A 21085-nucleotide genomic window follows, 5' to 3' on the forward strand; every position below is an offset into this window, starting at 1 on the left:
CGAGAGGAAAAAAACCACCTGAGATGCCTGCAACCGGAAGCCGGACCCTCCACAAGCCAACCGGAAATACCTTTGCCGGGTGACCCTGAGCGCCTGGGTGGGGACCTGGAAGCCGTCACGGAAGCGGCCGCAGAGGCTTCTGGGGAGTCTTTCAAGCGAACAGGCGGAGGGAACAGAGATTTCATTTGGGAACCACTACCTGTTTATGCATGGGTATTTTATAAACAGAGACGTGTAGGCTGTCACTACATAGCCACTGTCGTGGTAAATTAACCGCGCGGTCCACAAGCGGCTCCTGGGACGGCCAGCGGGAAGGGAGTCCGCGAGGATTCTGGGAACTGTAGTTCTGGTGTAGTTGAGCGGCCGAGGGCGGGGTGAGCGGTCCCGTCCTCTCTGGAGAGCGAGGCCTGCCGGGCCCGTGGCCCCACGGTGTCCCTCCCCTGGTGCAGGAGGGTGGGGATAGGCCGGGCAGGGCCTAGGGTTGGGAGCTGGGGAGGAGTGCGGCTGCTGGGGGAGTGCGGCGGCCCAGGCCGGCGGGTTCGGGCGGTTTCGTGCTTGGAGGAGGGGGCGCGGCTCGAGGTGCGCGTTTGTGGCGGGGAAATGGGGTGACTCCTACCAGCTACGAATCCCTGAGTTGCGGGGCGTTACGCGGACCTTCACTCCTCGGCCGGGGCGAGAGACCTGGAACTCAAATTTATTTCTTGCAAAGGGGGTGGGTATATTCTGGGCCAAACAATTTCCGAGTAGGGGGCAGCTCCAGTGCGCATCCCCGGCGTTTATTTGGGGTGTAGGGGTGTGTTCAGCCAGGGCCAAATAGACATCCCCTGTGATGCGGGCTGGGGGCGCGGCTTGGGCCATGTGTTCCTGGGTGTTGTTTGGCATGGGAGCACTTGCGTGGGTCGCGCATCACTGAATGGTTGTGGGAACCCAGGACTGATCGTGAATGTCAAGTTTTGTTTTTGATGGGGCTGAATATGACCCAATGGTGATTGGGCGGATTTGGGGTGGAGGAGAGAGCATCTCAGGCCCTGCTGTGCGTTGGCTTGTTGGGGGTGGGTGGAGGTGAGTTCGACGTGGGCAAAACATCTGTAAGGGGTGGTGGAGTGTCTTGGGTCTGGAGTTCCTGGGGTTTTTAGAAAATGGGGAGGTTTTGGGCCTGAGGCAGACATCCTGCAGTGATGGTAAACTGCACCGCTGGGGCCTGCATCTAGGCAGTTTTTTGAGTGCAGGCAGGTCTGCTTCTCTGGGATCTCTTGTCCCAGCGTTTGTCCTCATCCCGGGGCCCACTCTGCTTTATGACAGAGATCCCAGATTTGGTTGTAATGTAAGTGGCTTGTTTGGCTAATTCTCCCTCTCTTTGAATGCTTTTCCCTCATGTGTTGGGGTTCAGACCTCTAGTTTGGGACTTACCCAGATTAGGTAGTGTGGGGACCTCTGAGGGCTGCTGGCCAACTGTCCAAATCACTTCTGGGATCTGGTGAAGCCCAGGTATCAGGACTTTAATTTTTGGGTAAGGTCAAGTTTTAAACCCATGCAGTAGAATAGTACAGTAAACTCACATGGACATATCACCAGATTCAACATTCATTAATTCACAGACAATCCTGTTTCATATACATCCCCTCAACTTGTCTGTGGATATGCTTTGAGAACTGTCACAGCTGGTAGGGGTTGACCATCACTGATACTACAACTCACCCAACAGGCTAAGGCCATGGCACTCCACAGCTAGAGGTCAAATCTAGGCACTTTCTAGCTCTGTCACCTCAGTTTATCAGAAGACCTAACTCCGGGCCTTTGGGAGACAAAAGTTGTACAGTGCCTGGGATTGTCTGTGGTGTATAGTAAGAGTTCAGTAAGTGTTAATTAGTAACAAAAGATGATTTTCCTGTTTAATAGCATATCAGGATAGGCTGTATTTTGATGCCCCCACATGACTCTGTCTTCAGGAAGCTGTCTACATTCTTCTTTAACAGATCTGAGGCTGTTTTTTTTTTTTTTTTTCCTTAATTTTTATTTATTTATTTATTTTTGCTGTGTTGGGTCTTCGTTTCTGTGGGAGGGCTTTCTCCAGTTGCGGCAAGCAGGGGCCACTCTTCATCGCGGTGCGCGGGCCCCTCACTATCGCAGCCTCTCTTGTTGCGGAGCACAGGCTCCAGACGCGCAGGCTCAGTAATTGTGGCTCACGGGCCCAGTTGCTCCGTGGCATGTGGGATCTTCCCAGACCAGGGCTCGAACCCGTGTCCCCTGCATTGGCAGGCAGATTCTCAACCGCTGCGCCACCAGGGAAGCCCCCTTTTTTTTTTTTTAAAGAAGAGGAGCACCCCTCATTTTAAGCTTGGGGATTTTTAGCTTGGTATCTGGGGGCCAAGAGACAGTCCTGAAGCTCACACTGCCTGTTTCATCCTCAGGTTCACCTTCTCACATCCCTGCCTGCCCAGAGAGGACTGTATAGAGAACGAGAGGACTTCTTGCAGGTGGATACCACTCACCTTCCATGTTTCTGCAGTGTCTTCTGTTCTCCAGACCTTGGGCAGATTTCCTTGCTCATCCTGACGTTTTGTGCCCTGCAGTGTCCCATCTGAGGCTCAGAGGACCTGCTTGTTTCTGTAGGATACCAGGGCTGATTTAAGGGCAAGGGCCTTTAACAGGGAATATTACCCCAGACAAGTGCTCTCATTCAGGTTACCACCATCCTTGCCCTAGCAACATTTCATCCTGGCTGCTGGATTCCCAAGACTGTGGCAGCTGTTGTAAAATAAAAAATGATGACAACTACCATTTATTGGGAGTTGTTCTGTGCCAGGCACTGGGCTTTACAATCTCTGTAATATTTTATTCCCTCAGCACTGACTTATTAGAACAAACCTATGCTCACATATGATTCCTCTCTTTGTTACATGTGACGGATAAGAGTTGCACTGTTAGTTTCTACAACACATGTTTGGAGCATGTAACTGCTGCCAGAGGGCTTTCTTCTAAGTTAAAAACATAAGAACAAAATTACATAATTAATGCCTTTTTTTTGGTGGTTAACTTTTCACATAGAAACTATAAATCCATCATCTAGCATCAACAATAATCAATTCATGTTCAAGGTGGTTTCATATACCACCCCTGCCTCCCACCTTTTTTTGCAGAATTATTTTAAAGCTAATTCTAGACATCATATCATTTCACTTATAAATGTTTCATTATGTGTCCTTAACTGAGAAGGACTTAAATTTACCCTTTTTTAAAAAACTGAGGTATAATTTACATACAACCAACTACACAGATCTGAAGTATATGTTTCAAGGAATTTTGACAGATATGTACTCCCATGTAACCATCACCTCCAACAACTGGAATTTGTGTCCTGTTTCAGAATTCTTTGCCTACACCAAAGTCATGATGGTATTCTATGATTTTTTTTCCTAGAAGCTTAAAGTTTTAGCTTTTACATTTAGGTTTATGATCCATTTTGATGTATTTTTTTTGTGTATGGTTTGAGGTTTTGAGGTTTGACATAGTACTTGTTTATAGCACCATTTGTTGAATCGACTCTCCTTTTACCATTGTATTGCTTTGGTGCCTTTGTTGAAAATCATTGACTGTGTAAGTGTGGGTTTATTTCTGGACAGTCTCTTCTGTTCCGTTAATTTAATCAACATCACACTGTCTTGATAACTTCAGCTTTATAGTTAGTCTGTTCTTTTATATTTCTTTTTAAAAAATTTTTAAATTTTATTTTTAGCTGCGGTGGGTCTGTGTTGCTGCACAAGGGCTTTCTGTAGTTGCAGTGAGCAGGGACTACTCTTCGTTGTGGTGTGCGAGCTTCTCATTGCAGTGGCTTCTGTTGCGGAGCATGGGCTCTAGGCACGTGGCCTTCAGTAGTTGTGGCGCACGGGCTCTAGGGTGCGTGGGCTTCAGTAGTTGTGCCATGCGGGCTCAGCAGTTGTGGCTCGTGGGCTCTAGAGCGCAGGCTGAGAAGTTGTGGCGCACGGGCTTAGTTGCTCCGGGGCATGTGGGATCTTCCCGGACCAGGGATCGAACCCCTGTCCCCTGCATTGGCAGGCGGATTCTTAACTACTGTGCCACCAGGGAAGTCCCTATACTAAGTCTTGAAACCATTTATCGTAAGTCTTCTTTTACAGGGTTATTTTAGCTATTCAAGGTCCTTTTCATTTCCAAATATTTTTTTGAATCAGCTAGATTTTTTCAACAAAAATAAGTCTTGTGGGATTTTGATTGGAATTGCGTTGAATCCGTAGATCAGTTTGGTTAGAATCGACATCTCAAGAGTACTGAGTTTTCCAGCCCACAAACTTGGTATATCTCTCTGTTTATTTAGGTCTTTAATTTCTCAAAGTAACATTTTGTAGTTCTCAGTGTAGAATGTTTGCACATCTCTTCAAATTCATTCCTATACATTTTATGTTCTTGATATTTTTGGAAATGTTTTTAAAATGTAACTCTCCAGTTGTTTCTGACTAGTATTTAAAAATACAATTGATGTTTGTATGTTGACCCCTCATGTCCAGCCACCTTGCTAAATTTAAATTAACTTACTACTTCTAGTTTTTTTTTTATTGAGGTATAGTTGATTTACAATATTATACAGGTTTCAGGTGTACAACATAGTTATCCACAATTTTTAAAAATTATACTCCATTACAGTTATTATAAAATGTTGCCTGTATTCCCTGGAGGGTATTATGCTTAGTAAAATAAGTCGGACAGAGAAAGACAAATACTGTGTGATCTTACTTATATGTGGAATTTTAAAAAGCTGAACTCAGGGAAGCAGAGAGTACAGTGGTGATTGCCAGGGGCTGGAGATAGGGGAAATGAAGAGATGTTGGGTACAAACTTTCGCTCTCTGACCTATTTTGTTAAGCATAGTACCCTCCAGGTCCATCCATGTTGTTGCAAATGGCAAAATTTCATTCTTTTTATGGCTGAGTAATATTCCATTGTAGTACATGTATACCACGTCTTCTTTATCTGTTCATCTGTTGATGGACATTTAGGTTGTTTCCATATCTTGGCTGTTGTAAATAATGCTTCTGTGAACATTGGGGTGCATGTATCTTTTCGAATTAGTGTTTTTGTTTTCTTTAGGTATATACCCAGAGTGGAATTGCTGTATCGTATAGTACTTCTATTTTTAGTTTTTTGAGGAACCTCCATGCTGTTTTCCACAGTGGGTGCACCAATTTACATGCCCACCAACAGTTCTCACCAACATTTGTTATTTGTGTTTTTTTTGATGATGGCCATTCTGACAGGTGTGAGGTGATATCTCACTGTAGTTTTAATTGCATTTCTCTGATGGTTAGTGATGTTGAGCATCCTTTCATGTGCCTGTTGGCCATCTTCATGTTCTCTTTGGAAAAATGTCTATTCACATCTGCTCATTTTTTATTTTTATTTTATTTTATCTTCCAAAAAATGGATATTTTTAATGTATTCGATTAGCAAAGATTAAAAAGTTAGATAGTTCCTAGTGTTGGTAAAAAGTTGGAAAACAGAATTGTATATTCATTGGTGGCAATGCTTCTTATCCCGTCCATGTTCTGTGTATACTGAAAATTTGAGGTCTCTAGGTGCCATACTGTGTATCAGTCTTCACTAAACATCTTCCCTTTTTTAAAAATTAATTTTTATCAGAGTATAGTTGCTTTACAATATTGTGTTAGTTTCTGCTGTACAGCAAAGTGAATCAGTTACACGTATACATATATCCACTCTTTTTCAGCTTTCCTTCCCATCTAGGTCACCACAGAGCATTGAGTAGAGTTCCCTGTGCTATACAGCAGGTTCTCATTAGTGATCTATTTTATACATAGTAGTCTATACATGTCAATCTCAATCTCCCAATTCAACCTACCTTCCCTTCCCCGCTTGGTAACCGTAAGTTTGTTATCTACATCTTTGACTCTATTTCTGCTTTGCAAATAAGTTCATCTCTATCATTTTTCTACAGTCCACATATAAGTGATATTATACGATATTTGTTTTTCTCTTTCTGACTTCACTCTGTGTGACAGTCTCTTGGTCCATCCATGTCTCTGCAGATTTCTGCCCTTTTTTCTTTTTTAAAATTAATTAATTAATTAATTAATTTTTGGCTGCGTTGGGTCTTCGTTGCTGCGTGTGGGCTTTTTCTAGTTGTGGAGAGCAGGGGCTACTCTTCGTTGCGGTGTGTGAGCTTCTCATTGCAGTGGCTCCTCTTGTTGCAGAGCACGGGCTCTAGGCGCATGGGCTTCAATAGTTGTGGCACGTGGGCTCAGTAGTTGTGGCTCGCAGGCTGTAGAGCTCAGTAGTTGTGGCGCACGGGCTTAGTTGCTCCACTGCATGTGGGATCTTCCCGGACCAGGGCTTGAACCTGCATCCCCTGCATTGGCAGGCGGATTCTTAACAACTGCGTCACCAGGGAAGTCCCCCCATTTTTTAATTGAGTTGTTTTTTTTGATATTGAGTTGTATGAGCTGCTACAACTTCTAGTTTTTATTTGGACTTTTGGAGTCTAGGATACAGTCGTGACAGTGCAAACAAAGATAGGTTTATTTCCCATAGATAATCAGTTTTATTATTTTTCTATGTATACCTCTAGTATTTTTAAAAAATTTTATTGAAGTCCAGTTGATTTACAATGTTGTGTTAATTTCTGCTATACAGCAAAGTGATTCAGTTATACATATATCTGTTCTTTTTCATATTCTTTTCCATTATGGTTTATCACAGGATTTTGAATATAGTTCCCATGCTATACAGTAGGACCTTGTTGTTTATCCGGCAGTATTTTTTATGAAAAGACAATCAAAGATTAAACACACATATTAAACCCTGCTCCCCACCCCCCACCTTTCCTAAAGGGGTCCTTGTTAAACTGAACCTTTAAATTGATGTGTAATAAAATATACCCACCACTTCCTTACTGGCTTTTGGATTTTATGTGTGTTTTTTTTGGCCATGCCGTGTGGCTTGCGGGATCTTAGTTCCCCCACCAGGGATTGAACCTAAGCCCCCTGCAGTGGAAGTGTGGAGTCTTAACCACTGGACTGCCAGGGAAACACCTCCCTGTTTTTTTTTCTTTTTGAGTAAGTTTACCTTTCCTCTGTTCTCAGAACATGAGAGATGGTGGAATAATGCAGTGCTTACAAGTGGCACTGTCACTTTCAGTCACATTTCCTTGTCCAGGGCAAGTCATGTGACCAAGCCTGATGTCAGGGGCAGAGAATTATAGAGAGAAACAAATAATTGGGAATGATGATGATATCTACCACAAAGGGCCTACAGGCTAGAAAGGAATGAGGTAAAAAAATGCAAGGAACCTTGTGGACTGAGACGCCACGTGTATTGTGTGAGAGGACAGGATCCCTGCTGAAGAGGCACAGGCATAGGGCCCACAGTAAGGGTCCCAGCAATGTCAAATTGCTTCTCTGTCCCACAGGTCCTGGCTGCATGGCAACAAATTGGGCTTTTATAAGTAAGTTTTGGAGGAATCACACCAGGCAGCAGAAATTGATCTTGAGATGAAATAATTTCTACCAGGCCTCCTGGCAGAATTTCAAGGCGAACACTGGGCTGACTCTGGGGCCATGACGTTGCCTGATCCTTCTGCCTGGAGAGAGCAGAACTGGGAGGAGATGTTGCCTTTGGAGAACAGGGAAGTTATGGAAACTGTGAAGACACTGACTCAGAATCATAAGGCAAAAGGTGAGAGCTGTTGAGGGTCCAGCGAGGTGAAGAGGGGGAGCAGGGCTCCAGGTTTACTGCGAATGCCTTGTGATCACAGCTGAGGAAAGGGGCGACTTCCTCTTCACAAGGCACGGAGGAGCTGCTCTGGCAGCACCATGGGAGCCCCAGTTTCTCATAGCTTCTTTTTCCTTCTCTAGGTTTGCCTTCTCACAAGACTGACTGGCTTCAAGAAAAGGAGGGAAAGTCCAAAATACTGGTGAGTTGGGGTTACGTTTATTTAAAGTCTCTCAAAAGTGCCCTTAAGGACATGTGGCAAGTAGCGAAACATTTATTCAAGAAAATCTACTAAATCAGCAAGAGTCTGTGGCATTTGTCCCACAACCTGCTCCCTCCTGGTCACCCTTCAGCTCAGTGTAACGGAAGCTGTACTCCAAATGGGTATAGCTGAGAAGATGGGACTTTCTTCCCCCAGTTCCCAGTCTTTTTCCCTGGGAGGGGCAAGCCACCAGCAATTCTTATTCCCCCCAGCTCGGTGTGGCAGGCAAGTGTGGCCAAGAAGTCTGGTGTTTTCTATCTCCACTAGACCCTATTTGTAGGATGGAAGCTCTGTCTCAGGCACAGGGGGTCAAGAATCAGGAGGGACCTTATTGCCTTCTCCCCATCTTGCTCATAGGGCAGACAGAGATCCTGTGCTAGGAGAAGCATGCTGAGAAGAAAAGGAGCTGCCAACCCCGCCCAGTGCCCCGCTGTTAGAGCAGGAGTGTCACACTGAGCGAAGTGGTCTGCCGGTCCTGTGCCACCTCTGAGTAGTGGTGCAGAGGTCCTGCCCTGGTGAGAGGCAGGCCATAGGAACAGAGAGCTCTGCAGCGCTCCCTAAGGGGACTGGCTTTGCGTGGAACTGAGTAGGGAAGTTGAAGTCTTAGGGTGTTGTTGAAAACAGTGGAGATTTTGGTGGTGAGCAATTAAGAGGAAACTGAGACGCCTGTGATAGCAACAAGTGAAATGGCAGATAAGCTGGAAGCTTAACAGAGAAAGCAGGGGAAGAGATTGCTGAGAGGAGCTCTCCTACGGCTCAGAGTAAGTCTCAAATACTGGCCTCAAAACTACCCCTGCAAAAGGATCTGACTTTAATTGGATCAGACTGTGGAGCCATTTATACTCCAGGACATTGTTGAAAACAGTAGAGCAGTCAGCAACCAATAGTGGAGGCTGACAGCCGGGTGTGATACCAATAGAGGCAGACCTGCTGGAAGCTTAACGGGGAAGTCAAGGAGAGACACAAAGAGAGCCCTCTGTCAGGAGGGGGACAGTCTGGGTGACTGTGTGTTTGCTCAAGGCTGCACCCTCTGAGGAGCCACTGCTTCAGGGGAAATAACCTTCATTGAACTAATCCAGACAGGTCTCAAAACAAATGAACAAGCAGACAACCACAACAATAGCCTAGGAAGAGGGCAGGGTTGGTATCCAGAGTTGCTACAATATTTTACCTAAGATGTCCAATATTCAAAGAAAAATTATATAGATAAGGGGAGGGAGAAGGAGGGAAAGGGAAAGAAAGAATATATGAATTTAAGAATGCGAGAAAGCCTAAATAAATTTTCCTGGTCTGTAAAATGAAAACAACTTTTCAGGTCTATGAGTTAAATTATAATCTCACTGGATTGTAAATTCATCTTCCCCTATTGGTTATGAGTTGTTCATTCACTGATACACTGTGGACACAAAGTTATACTCTTAGGGAATGTCCAGTGGGGTTGGGGCTAGGAAGCAAAGTGAGCTAAATGCCCTGCTTTCATTCCAGGAAGCTTATTGAAGTATAGGCAGAACTTGGAGATATTGTGGGTTTGGTTCCAGACCACCATGGTACAGTGAATATCACAGTAAAGTGAGACACACGAAATTTTTGGTTTCTCAGTGCATATAAAAGTTATGTTTACACTATACTGTAGTCTATTGTGTGTTCAATAGCATTATGTGTGAAAAAACAATATACATACCTTAATTAAAAAATACTTTATTGGATCCTGGAGGTCCAGTGGTTAAAACTTCGCCTTCCAGTGCAGGGGGTACAGGTTCGATCCCTGGTCAGGGAGCTAAGATCCCACATGCCTCACAGCCAAAAAACCAAAAACATAAAACAGAAGCATTATTGTAACAAATTCAATAAAGACTTTAAAAATGGTCCACATCAAAAAAATCTTTAAAAAAAACTTTATTGCTAAAAAATGCTAACCATCCTCTGAGGCTTCAGCAAGCTGCAGTAGTAACATCAAAGATCATTCATCACAGGTCACTGTAACAAATATAATAATAATAAAAACATTTGAAATGTGAGAATTACCAAAATCTGACACAGAGACACGTGGTGAGCAAATGCTGTTGGAAAAATGGCACCAATACACTTGTTTGACGCGGGGTTGCCACGATCCTTCAATTGTAAAAAACTTGATATCTATGAAGGGCAATAAAGCAAAGTGCAGTAAAATGAGGTACACCTGTACTGCTCTACGTGGTGAGTGAAGCATTAAGGGCTTTATTTTAAAAAGGTTGCTAAAATACCAGGCAAAGACAGATTTTGCAGATCCCATTTAGTAACCTGAAGACAAAATGCTTATTCCGGGCTCCATCTGTTCACTCCTGCTTTTCTCTGTGGTTGAAGTTTTCTTTCATTTTCTCCTCTAAGTCGTCTCCATTCCCTAATGCCCAGCACAAGCCTTGTGTACATGATGCTTTTATTCTTCTCCAGCCCATCCTCTACTCTTCATCTCAGAATTCCTCCATTCCTCAGGGTCATTGAGCACTGCTTTAGGTTTTCAAATTGATTCACAAATTGTTTCTCCAAAGAAATCAAAAGCCTCCAAAGAAATCAAAAGCCTCCGAGGGCCAGGAATGAGTTTTATGCATCAGTTATGTGCTCCTCAGATTTCAACACAAAGCCACAGTAATAATGCCCAGAAGAACTTGGTACAGAGAACCACGTACCCTTAAAAGAATTAGATCAACTTCTTGCATATCCAGACTCTCTGGGGCCACCAGCTATGTTCCTCATAGTGGGAGGACTGATGGGGACTTGCTGTATGTCCCTTAATTTATTGCTTGTTTATAGGTACCAGTTACATTCAGGGATGTGGCTGTGGTCTTCACAGAGGCAGAATGGAAGAGACTGAGCTCTGAGCAGAGGGACCTATACAGAGAAGTGTTGCTGGAGAATTATAGGAATCTGCTCTCGTTGGGTGAGGCAGTGTTCTTTCTTTCATTAATTCAGTGGAGATTTACTGACCACCTCCCATATGGCAGAAAATGTTCTAGACACTTAGAACATGTTAGTAAATGAAATGGTAATCTCTGCCCATGGGGACTTACTTTCTACTGTAGGGAGACAGCTAACAAAAAGCTTCATATTCAGGGACATTATTATTATTTAAAAATTTTTGCATATGTTTATTTTTATTTTCTTTTTTATTGAGGTATAGTTGATTTACAATATTACATAAGTTTCAGGTGTACAACGTAGTGATTCACAATTTTTAAAGGTTATACTCCATTTTTGGTTATTACATATATAGGGATATTATAATATGGTATGTTAGAAGGTGATAAGCGCTACATAGTAAAAAATAATAATAAAATAGAACCGGAGAAAGGAGTATTGAGTGGGAGGGGGTGGCTGGCTGAATTTTGAAATTGGATATTTGAAATCACCAAGAAGGTAACATTTGAGCAAAGGGAGTTAGAATTCTAGGTATCTAGGATAAGAGCATTTCAGGTGGAGGACCTTGTCGGTGCTAAGGCCCTAAGGAATTGGGGTGCCTGCCAGGTATAAGGAACTGCAGTGGAGGCACAGTATACAGGGGAGAGCAGTGAGAAATGCCTTCTAAGGCAGAAGTTAACATTAAATATCAAAGTTTGCATGGCTTTTGAGTTTCATAAGCCATTTTTTTTTCATTTATTTAAAAACTGACATTGATTCTTTAAATCTAGGTTGATAAATACTTTTGATTGTGATATTTCTCTGGATCAGGGGTTGGCCAGCTTTTTCTGTAAAGGACCAGAAAGTAACTATTTTAGGTTTTGTGGGTGATATGGTTTCTGTAACCACTCTCAACTCTGCCCTTGTAGGGCTAAAGTAGCCATAGACAACAGGTAAATGAATGAGCATAGCTGTGTTCTAGTAAGACTTCTGTGGACACTGTATTTTGGATTTCATGTAATTTTTATGTATCATGAAATATTATTGTTCTTTTGATTTTTTTCCAACTATTTAAACATTTAAAAGTCATTCTTAGCTTGTAGACTGTGCAGAAATAGAGGGCCAGATTTAGCTTGTGGGCCATGGTTTTCCCGCCCCTTGTTCCAAATCAGTGCTGTCCAGTAGAAATATAATGTGAGCCATGTGGGTAATTTTAAATTTCCTAGTAACCACATTTGAAAAAGTAGAAGTAAATGGGTGAAATTAATTTTAATAATATCTTATTTAACCCAATATATCAAAATATTTTCATGTCAACATATAATCAATATAAAAATTAATTAGATATTTTACTCTTTATTTTTGTACTAAGTGTTCAAAATCTGGTTGTTATTTTATACTTAGAACACATTTTCGTTCAGACCAGCCACATTTGAAGTGCTCAGGAAGCATACAGCTGGTGGCTGCCATATTGGATGGTGTGGTTCTAGATATTCCTGTAGTTCTAGATAAAGCAGGTAGAGAAAAATCACATTTTTGGAGACACAAACTAGTTTTGGGCAGGAATTTCTTCAGGCGTTTCCTTAAATGGCATAGCTATTTCCCTGATATGGATTAATCAGGTTTACTTTTTTCATTTTCATCTTCTTTGACATGTTTTGATCTGATTTCATCTAGTTTGAGCTCCATCTAATTAAGTGTGGATTCATCTGTTTCAGTCTGGTTCTGTGTGTTTTGATTTGGCCTTAGCTAGTCAATCTAACTAGATTTTGTTTTTATTTTTCTCTTGTCATATTATCTTCCTTCTCTGTGTTAATGTGTTTAGTGGGTTCTGAGGAAAATGTCAAAATCACCTTGTTCAGATTAGTCTTGATATTGAATGCTGGGATCCCACTTGCATTTCTTGAAGTTGTGTCCTTTGTCTTGCTCAGCACCACAATATCCTGCAGTTCTCCTGCCTCTTATGTCTCTTGTGGGCTTTTCTCTTACTTTTTTCTTTCCTTTGGACTGTGTTGCATACTCTTTTTTTCTATGTCAGTATTCACACCCTTTAACAGTTTGTGAACTTCAACGATTTTACCCATCACCTATTATAATGAATCCATTTTCTTTGTCACTGTCTCACCTGTGCTTTATCTTCATATTTCTATTTGGTTACAAGACAAGTTTTTTCTCAGACTTATCAAAAATTGAGATCATACTATTTTTCCTCCTAAACCAGTCTCTCTTTCTCTAGTTCTTCACATATTCATGTTATGATGTCTCTTCTTCAAAGGTACTCCCTGAGATAATCTTTAAAGCTTTCATAGGGGAGATATTTCAGTTAGTTTAGGCTAGGTAATGCTGTGATAACAAACAACCCCAAACTTTGCAAATGTTCATTTCTTACTTAATATCTACTGTCTACAGTTCAGGTAGACAGCTTTATTGGTTCAGCTCTGTTGGCTCTGGGATCTAGGCAAAAGGAACAGCCTCTATCTGGGTCATGGGATTCTTAAGGAAGAGGGAAAACAGCAATGATAGAACCATACTGTGCCTCTTAAAACTTGTTTGCAAGAAGCACTAACTTTTCACTAACCTTTGTTGGCCAAAGCAAATCCCATAGCCACGTCTGATGTCACTATAATGGGATTAGTTTGGGCACAAGGTACCAGAATCCTGAAATCATGGAGCATGTCTTTCTGTCCACTGCTGAATCCACAATACTTTAGTGGAGAACCTAGTACTTAGAAATTTTTAGTATTGGTTTGTGGGTGGGCAACTGGAAATTCAGATTTATTTCATATACAGTCTCTTTAACCACTGTTTCATATACTGTTTCCTACATTTGAAAGCCTTCCAGAGCTAGTGACTTTTTTTGTATATCAGTCTTCTATTTTGTAATAAGAAAAGTCATGAAAGAGATTTCCACATAGGTCATAGAGACTGTTACCTCCAAGTAGAACAGAGTTGTGGACAGTCTATATCAATGTGATATAGACTTAGATGATTTAGTCAGAGGAAAAGGCTAAGGGCAGTTGAGGCTACTTGCAGAGCAAAAAGGTTCCTGGTCTGACTGACATATAGAAGATGCTTTTGTTATGGATTTTCTGGATTGCAATAGAAAATGGAATGTGTAGAAGTGGAATGTAGAGTGGATGTAGAATGTGTAGAAGTGGCATGTAAAGTGGAATTATTGGTGGGAAACAAATTGTGTTGTATGTATATTGTCAATTACAGTTGTGGCAGTAAGACACTCTCTGTCCTAAGACAAGGCAGAACAGCCCAGCAGCCCTACTTAGGGCTTCTCTAACTGAAAACCTTCTCTCTCCAGCAGAACCAAAGCCAGAGATCTACCCCTGTTCTTCCTGCCTTCTGGCCTTTTTCTGTCAGCAGTTCCTCAGCCAACACACGCTGCAGATCTTCCCGGGTGTGTGTGTGTAGAAAATCGCTTCCACCTTGGGGGTTCTGGCCTGGGGCATCGGGGGCAGCAGTATTCTGCTCACAGCTGCTGGAGTGAAAACACAGAAGGCCAAGAGAGAGAAGGTGACTCCAGACCCTGGTGCTCGAGGACAGAGGAGAGACGGTCCTTACGTGCATTGCCCAGCCCACCCTGAGAACAGTCAGCAAGTCCTGGAGAAGGCAGCGCAGTGGTAGAAATAGAGCCCAGCGCAGCCCAAAGGGTAAACCCTGTGCAAGCAGACAAAGAAATGAAGGAATTAGAAACCTCAAGCTCTGGAGCAGTCAACTGTCAAGAATGTGAACTAGACTGTAGCCCCAAATCAAACTGCATTACAAACCAGACCATCCTCTTAGGGGAGAAGCCCTATGTCTGCAGGGAGTGTGGGCGAGGCTTTAAAGATAAGTCGAACCTCATCAGACACCATTGGACACACTCCGTGGAGAAGCCTTATGTGTATATTGAGTGTGGCCGAGGTTTCAGCCAGGTGTCAACCCTTATTAATCACCGGAGGACACACTCAGTGAAGAAGCCTTACATGTGCAAGGAGTGTGGGTGGGGCTTTAGCCAGAAATCACTCCTCCTTGTGCACCAGAGGACACACTCAGGGGTGAAGTATTATGTTTTCAGGGAGTGTGGGCGAGGCTTTAGCAACAAGTCAAGTCTCATAAGACAAGAGGACACACTGAGAGGAGAAGTCTTGTGTATGCAGGGGTCCTGGGCAGGACTTTAGCAATTAGTCGAACCTCTTCTTACGCCAGAGAGACGTGCGGGGAGTAGCCTGTATGTGTGTGTGGGGTGTGAGTGAAGCTTCAGAGATGTGTTGACCCTCACCAGGCAGTGAGGCACATTCAGGGAAGGAGCCTTATGCGTGCAGAGTGTGGGTAGCTGTCAACCCTCAGTGCACAAAGAGGACGCACTTAGGTGGGAAGTGTTGTGTGTGCAGGGACTGTGGGGAGGCTTTAGCAACAAGTCAGCATTTATGGAACATCCAGTGGCCGACTCAGGAGAAGCATCGTGTGTTCAGGGAGTGCTGACAGGCATTGGGAAAAGAACCGACAGGAGGGCTCCAGATGGCTCACTCAGGGAGGAGCTGTGTGTTTGCAGGGAGTGTGGGCAAGGCTCTTGTGATCAGTCAGCTTTCTTCACACACTGTAGGGAGAATCCTTATGTGGGGATACTGTGGGGCTGCTCCAGCCAGACTGCTGCTGATGGCTGCAGAGATGAATTCCTCACTAGACTTGCTCTCAGCCACAGGGAGCTGTACTTCCCAAGGGATGCCTCCTGGCCAACGACTGATTGATACGGGGAGACAAAACCCTAGCCGTTGACTCTGCTGGGACACCTCCACAGGGTCGTCCCAGATCCCAAGGTCCCCATGAGACTGAATGATCTCAAACACATTGCAGGTCAGCTTCTTCCTCTGCCCAGTCCTGTCCTCCTTCCCCGGTAAGCCACTCAATTCTCTGTCTCATTGTCTCTCCAGGGAATCCACCCTAAGATATCATAAGCACACAAAGAGTGTGGACGAGGCTTTGGCTAAAAGTCGCCCCTCAACAAACCCCAGAGTATACAGAACAGAAGCTCTGTGTGTGCGGGGAGAATGGGTAAGGACACCTCAGGATGCATCAGAGAACAGCTTTTGGGGGAGAAGCTTTACAAGGCAGGGAGGGAGACTGGGAAGCTTTAGCAATAAGTTACACCTTCTGGTGCAGCTGAGGACACTCAGGGAGGCCTGTGTGGGTGGGGTTGTGGGCGGAGCCTTATTCTGACACCCCTCCTCACAGATCACTACCTCACTCACCTCCTGGGGGGGTTTCAGAAGTGTTGACCCCCACCCCTCCCCATACTCTTTTTGAGAGTGAAGATGGCAGTAACAACTTAATAAACATGTTTTTTCCACTTTTTGTAATCAGATGGAATAAAAAAGTAGAAGGCTTTATTTAAGTAAGAATATAATCAATTTGTTTTATTTTCAAACACCTATTCTTTCCCATGTTTTCATGTCCTTCTGTTCTTGTAAAATGTTCAATAAGCTCAGGCTATGTGCCTTAGTCACTCACCTGTCTGGAAAGGAATTAAATTTCACAACCTGGATTTCTGCATGAATTCAACCCTTGAGAAAAAATAAGTCCCAATCAACCTAGTAGATTTTTTGGAGGATCTGATTCGTTGCATGGGGAGGATGATGTAGGTTCTGGAGACATGCCCACTGAAGGGAGGGAATTTCCCGGGTCTCTGGGGGCTGGGTTGCCTCTTCTGACTGATCACTCCCTTTGGCTTCTGTGAAAGCTCCCTTCCCTGACTTCTGTCTCTTCCTTCTAGTCTCTATTCAGGTCTCTGCTGTATCCTTCTCTACCACTGAAGCATTGTTTTTCCTTCCAGATTCCAGAGTCAGGTCCTTTAACCACGCCCAAACTGTTTTCCAGTCATGAATCATTGCTTTGGGTCTCTTAGCTACTTCCGTGTCAGATCATAAGTGTAAAGACCCCTAGGGAATTCCCTGGTGGTCCAGTGGTTAGGACTCTGTGCTTTCACTGCTGAGGGCTGGGGTTCAATCCCTGGGCCCTAATCCTGCAAGCCGCGTGGGGCGGCCAAAAAAAACAAAACAAAAAAAACCCCCTAAACACAGCTTCAATGCCACGTCCCCTCATCCCTCCAAACCTAGGGTCTAGTCCTGCTAATGACACCCACATCATCCCTCCACTAACTGGTCGAAGACAACCTGGTCATACCCCTGCCCTTGTTTTTCAGCCCAAGGACCTGGCCTTTAATCACACCCTTTCCTAGTCTTCCTCCCTCAGAGCCCAAATTGCCCAGGTTTTTGACAACTCTGCATGCCCTGGCTCTGACTTCTATGTCCTAAGCCAGAACTCTTTACTGGAGAGGGTTGGCCTCGGCTCTAGCAAATTTGTTTGCTCAGTTGGAGTTTGCCAGATCCACAAAATGGATATCAGGCTTTGAAAATCAGAAAAAACACAGACTGATTTTGATGCACTATCAAAGGAGGGGGCAGTAAAAGAGAGTCCAAAGGCCATGAAGTCAGCTTTCCAGTGGGTCCTGAGTCAGCTCTGGTGGAGAGGATGTGAGTGCCGGGAGCGTGGGTCCCCACCCTTTGCCACATTTCCCGTCGTTTCTTTGCTGGAACTGCCCTTATAACATCAACACTTTGCTTTGGGTCAGAACTGGAAGCCACAGAGGGAAAAGTGTTTATGGGTATGCAGTCTCTAGGGTCTGAAGAGGGATGGGCCCTCTATGTTCCAGATGACCCCAAGACCCCTCCCTGTGTCCTGCCATTGGGAGAGAAACATGTGAACAAACCAGCACCTTCCTTTGGGAAGGAAGGGTGGGAGGAAAGAAAATGATGCAGATTCTTTTTAACTGAAGTCCCTTATAACCTGTAGCGACCTCAGACGTGTTCCAGGGAAAGGACTGTCAGTCCTAGCCCAGCAAAGGGAGAGGGGTATGGGGTTATCTTTCCAAGCCTGGAAAGGGGCTTCCCCAGACTGCTGCTACTCCGTCCTTTATCTCTAGGAAGGGCCACTGGAACCAGCTCCTGTACTCCATCCCAGCAGTAAGCAGAACAGGGGTGTGTGAGGTGAGCTCTCCCTCGGAAGAAAGTAAGGTACACATCCCCACTCCCTAGGATGTTGGTTTCTGCCCCCAGGGAGGAGGAGCTCAGACTTACAGTAAGAGCTTATTTCTGACAGGAGGTCAGTGGCCTCAAACTCAGAGGCCTGCAGGTCCTATACTAATGAGGGGGTCAAGCCTCGATTGGGTGGGGGTGCTTTGGGGAACTGGGCTGCTCAAACTCAAGTTGCTTCCTGCATCCTTCCTGGCCTCCTCACTTGACCCCACTCTAGAAAGCCTTGAGCTGCACCTCATTTGGGCCTTTTCATTTAATGATCCAAATGTCCTGTCCCTTTTTTTGAGGCATGACCTTGACTTCAGAACCCTCCAGCATTCTTCCCCGTGTTCAGTTTTAGAACTGTCTTTTTCATGTTGAGTTTTGCTTAGTTTTCTGAAAAACATGGCAGTAGATTTTGAAAAATGAACTTCAGTTTTGATATGGGAACATCTGACCCAGTAACACAACGGTGTGGAAACTCCGTAATCTGACAAAAGAACGTGTAAAAATGCGATGATTTGGCGGCACCTTGTGTGATGAATCCATGTGAGGGCCACCTGTGGGTCACAGAGAGGATCTGGGTTGGGGGGACTTTCAAGGTGGCTGGCAATCTGACAGCCCCTGACTATGAAATTAGGTACAGTGGGTCAGATTTAAAGTGACCTAATATATACACACAAGCTCTAATCTGACTTTTAAATATCTGCACATATATTTCCCATATATTCAAAGTAAGCATGTGTAAATTTTTTATCAATTTTTTTCTAAAAGAAAACAGATGGTAAAGGATTCTTGGCAAAACATGAGATTTTCTCATTGCAAAATCTTTTTCCTAATGGAAATACCATGTTATCCTTTATTTCCTCCTAATTATGCATGACATATATAAGGGATAAAAATCCATATTCTTATATAAAGATTATTTTTATCTAGCTCTGTACCCTATTCATTAATTTTAACCTCATAATCATTTTGGAGAATGGCCAAAAACTCAACTGCCCTTTAAAGAGAAGTTTAGGACAGGTTGAAATATGACATTCTAGAATCCTAAAAAAATGAGACCAGATTTCTAGAGTTCCAGCCATCAGTGCTCTAAAAAGGATAAAAACACTCCTTCTCTGTCTAAGTGTTGAGGCAACAGCTGAGGATTGGAAAATCTCACAAAGCCAGATCACACACAGGGACAGGCTTGTCTGCTTCTAATGTAGACCACAGTGTGGGGCCCAGCTTACCTTGCTTACTAGGCTCTAAGGCAGAGCTGGTTTTGCAGAATCCTTGCTGCTACTAGTCATCAGTTCCCCTTTTCCCTACTTCCTACTTCTTCTGGGAACTAGAAAGCTATTTTTTGTCTGGGGGGAAGAGAGCTTAATTTTATGAAGTTTAATGCTACTTATAATAGTTTTTGTCTGAGCTGCCTCTCTTTTGTGTGTTATAATAACCTTGGGTAAAAGCAGCAGGACCCTGACCTTCCCCTAGGTCTAATAAACACTGCCACTAAAAGAGGCTTCCTTGTCTTTTGATAGAGGGGTTCAACTTGTAAAAATCTTAGAGTAAGTAAATTTTGCAATACTGGAGGTGTGCCTGACTAATAAAATTGTGAAAACATTTGAGATCAGATTTTCTGCTTAATATATTGGTACAGGAATTATGTGGGTGTTGAAGACCTGGAAGAGATGATGTGGGGAATCTGAGAGAAAACTTAAGAGAAAGGTATGATGAATAGCACTGAGACCAGGGTAAATCTGGGAGGTCAGAAGTGTTGCACTTGTCCAGGCAAAATTTACAGGACAACTATGGTGATAGTTTTGTGGACTGAAAGAGAAGATAGGCTTCGTAGGGTTGGTCTTCAAAGCACTTGGTGATCACCTGGATGTAGAATTTAAAAGCACCCCCGCAAACACAGCTTTCCAACAGTAGAAACATTTGCAAAAGATAAAAAGTGCTCATCACTCCAAGAATCCAAGCAGAAAGCCAACGTCTTATCTATGTTTATCATGAGAGTAGTTCCTTCTTTAGAGGCTATCATCTTTTCCCTCCAAGGCCTGCATTCTGCTGACCTGTATGGTAGAATATGTTTGGGTGTATGTGGAGTGGTGTCACTTAATCAGTATATTGTCTTAGCTCCAAATTCACCTTTTGTTGCCTGATCTGTGAAAATGGATCTGGGCCCTTTATATATTTTTCCTTTGTCAGCTGGCATGAGGTACATCAGCAGTGGGCTGTTCTGGAGCAACATTGCCGGAGGAAGGGGTCCTCTCTCCTGGTGTAGGTGGCTCTTCCACCAGGCTCCTGGAGAGTAGTACCCTTTTCCCCTGCTTCTCGGCCTGTGCAGTTTTCTCTCATGCTAAATGCCTGCAGGGACACAGCTTTCTCCACCGATTGGCCACCCTGTGTTTTCTCCAGCTCTCTCCACCCAGGTGGTGGTGGCTCAGGAGCCCCAACAGCACAGGCCTGTGCTCCAGCCCAGGTTGCTGCTCCTGTACCCTCTCTTCAGTGCCATGGGGACACACCCTGGGGCCACCTTGGACCTTCATCCTGTGCAGAGGCTCAGAGCCTCCCCAGCCTGGTCGTTGCTCCCCAGACCCTCTCCTTAGCTCCACATGCATGTGCACCAGGGCCCCAGCAGCCACCCGTAGCTGCCCCAGCCCAAGCTGTGCACCTAAGTGCACTAGGTTTTTGCAGCTTTTCAGCTTCCATTTCTAGCAGCACCTATAGCAGTACCTTGACCTCTTCTGCTCACCCACCCATCAGTCTTGGCTGACTTGTGCCCCAGAGGTTTGTTTGCTGCGGCCCTTCAGACACAGATACTGTGTGGTCCAGGCTTTGTGTCAACATCAACACCCTGACTGTCTGTGCATGTTGGGCTCCCTTTGTGTACCTGCCAACCAGCCTTGGCTTGCCTGTGCTGCAGAGGGATATTCCTGCTTGCCTGGCAGCTGCAGACCAGCTCTGGCCTGTGCAAAGTTCTGGCCCTTCCCGCCAACTTCTCCACCATCCAGTGGGCTGAAACCACACATTCTCTAGCGAGGGCTGAACCCAAACCTTGGGGAGGGAAACCTCCTTCTAGTTTTATCCTTCTTTAGGTTCTCTCCCTTAGCTGAGGGTTTTCTTTTAATATTTACAGTTACTTTCCTATCATTGC

General features: G+C 44.2%; 1 protein-coding gene across 2 annotated transcripts; it reads left to right on the forward strand.

Annotated features, from left to right (window-relative positions):
* The first annotated feature begins 397 nt into the window (after positions 1–397).
* On the forward strand, positions 398–16250 carry ZNF343 (zinc finger protein 343). Of its 2 annotated transcripts, none has more exons than XM_057530028.1 (6): positions 398–579; positions 2412–2477; positions 7439–7704; positions 7884–7942; positions 10793–10919; positions 14193–16250. In XM_057530028.1, the coding sequence occupies exons 3-6, from the start codon at positions 7587–7589 to the stop codon at positions 14297–14299; spliced, it is 411 nt and encodes a 136-aa protein (XP_057386011.1). In that variant the 5' UTR covers positions 398–579; positions 2412–2477; positions 7439–7586; the 3' UTR covers positions 14300–16250. The 2 variants fall into 2 exon arrangements, with proteins under 2 accessions (XP_057386011.1, XP_057386010.1); XM_057530027.1 differs by having other exon boundaries at positions 400–579; positions 14190–16250.
* The last annotated feature ends 4835 nt before the right edge of the window (positions 16251–21085 follow it).

Source organism: Balaenoptera acutorostrata, chromosome 15 (assembly GCF_949987535.1).
Source record: "Balaenoptera acutorostrata chromosome 15, mBalAcu1.1, whole genome shotgun sequence".
In the NCBI taxonomy this organism is placed as follows: Eukaryota; Metazoa; Chordata; class Mammalia; order Artiodactyla; family Balaenopteridae; genus Balaenoptera; species Balaenoptera acutorostrata.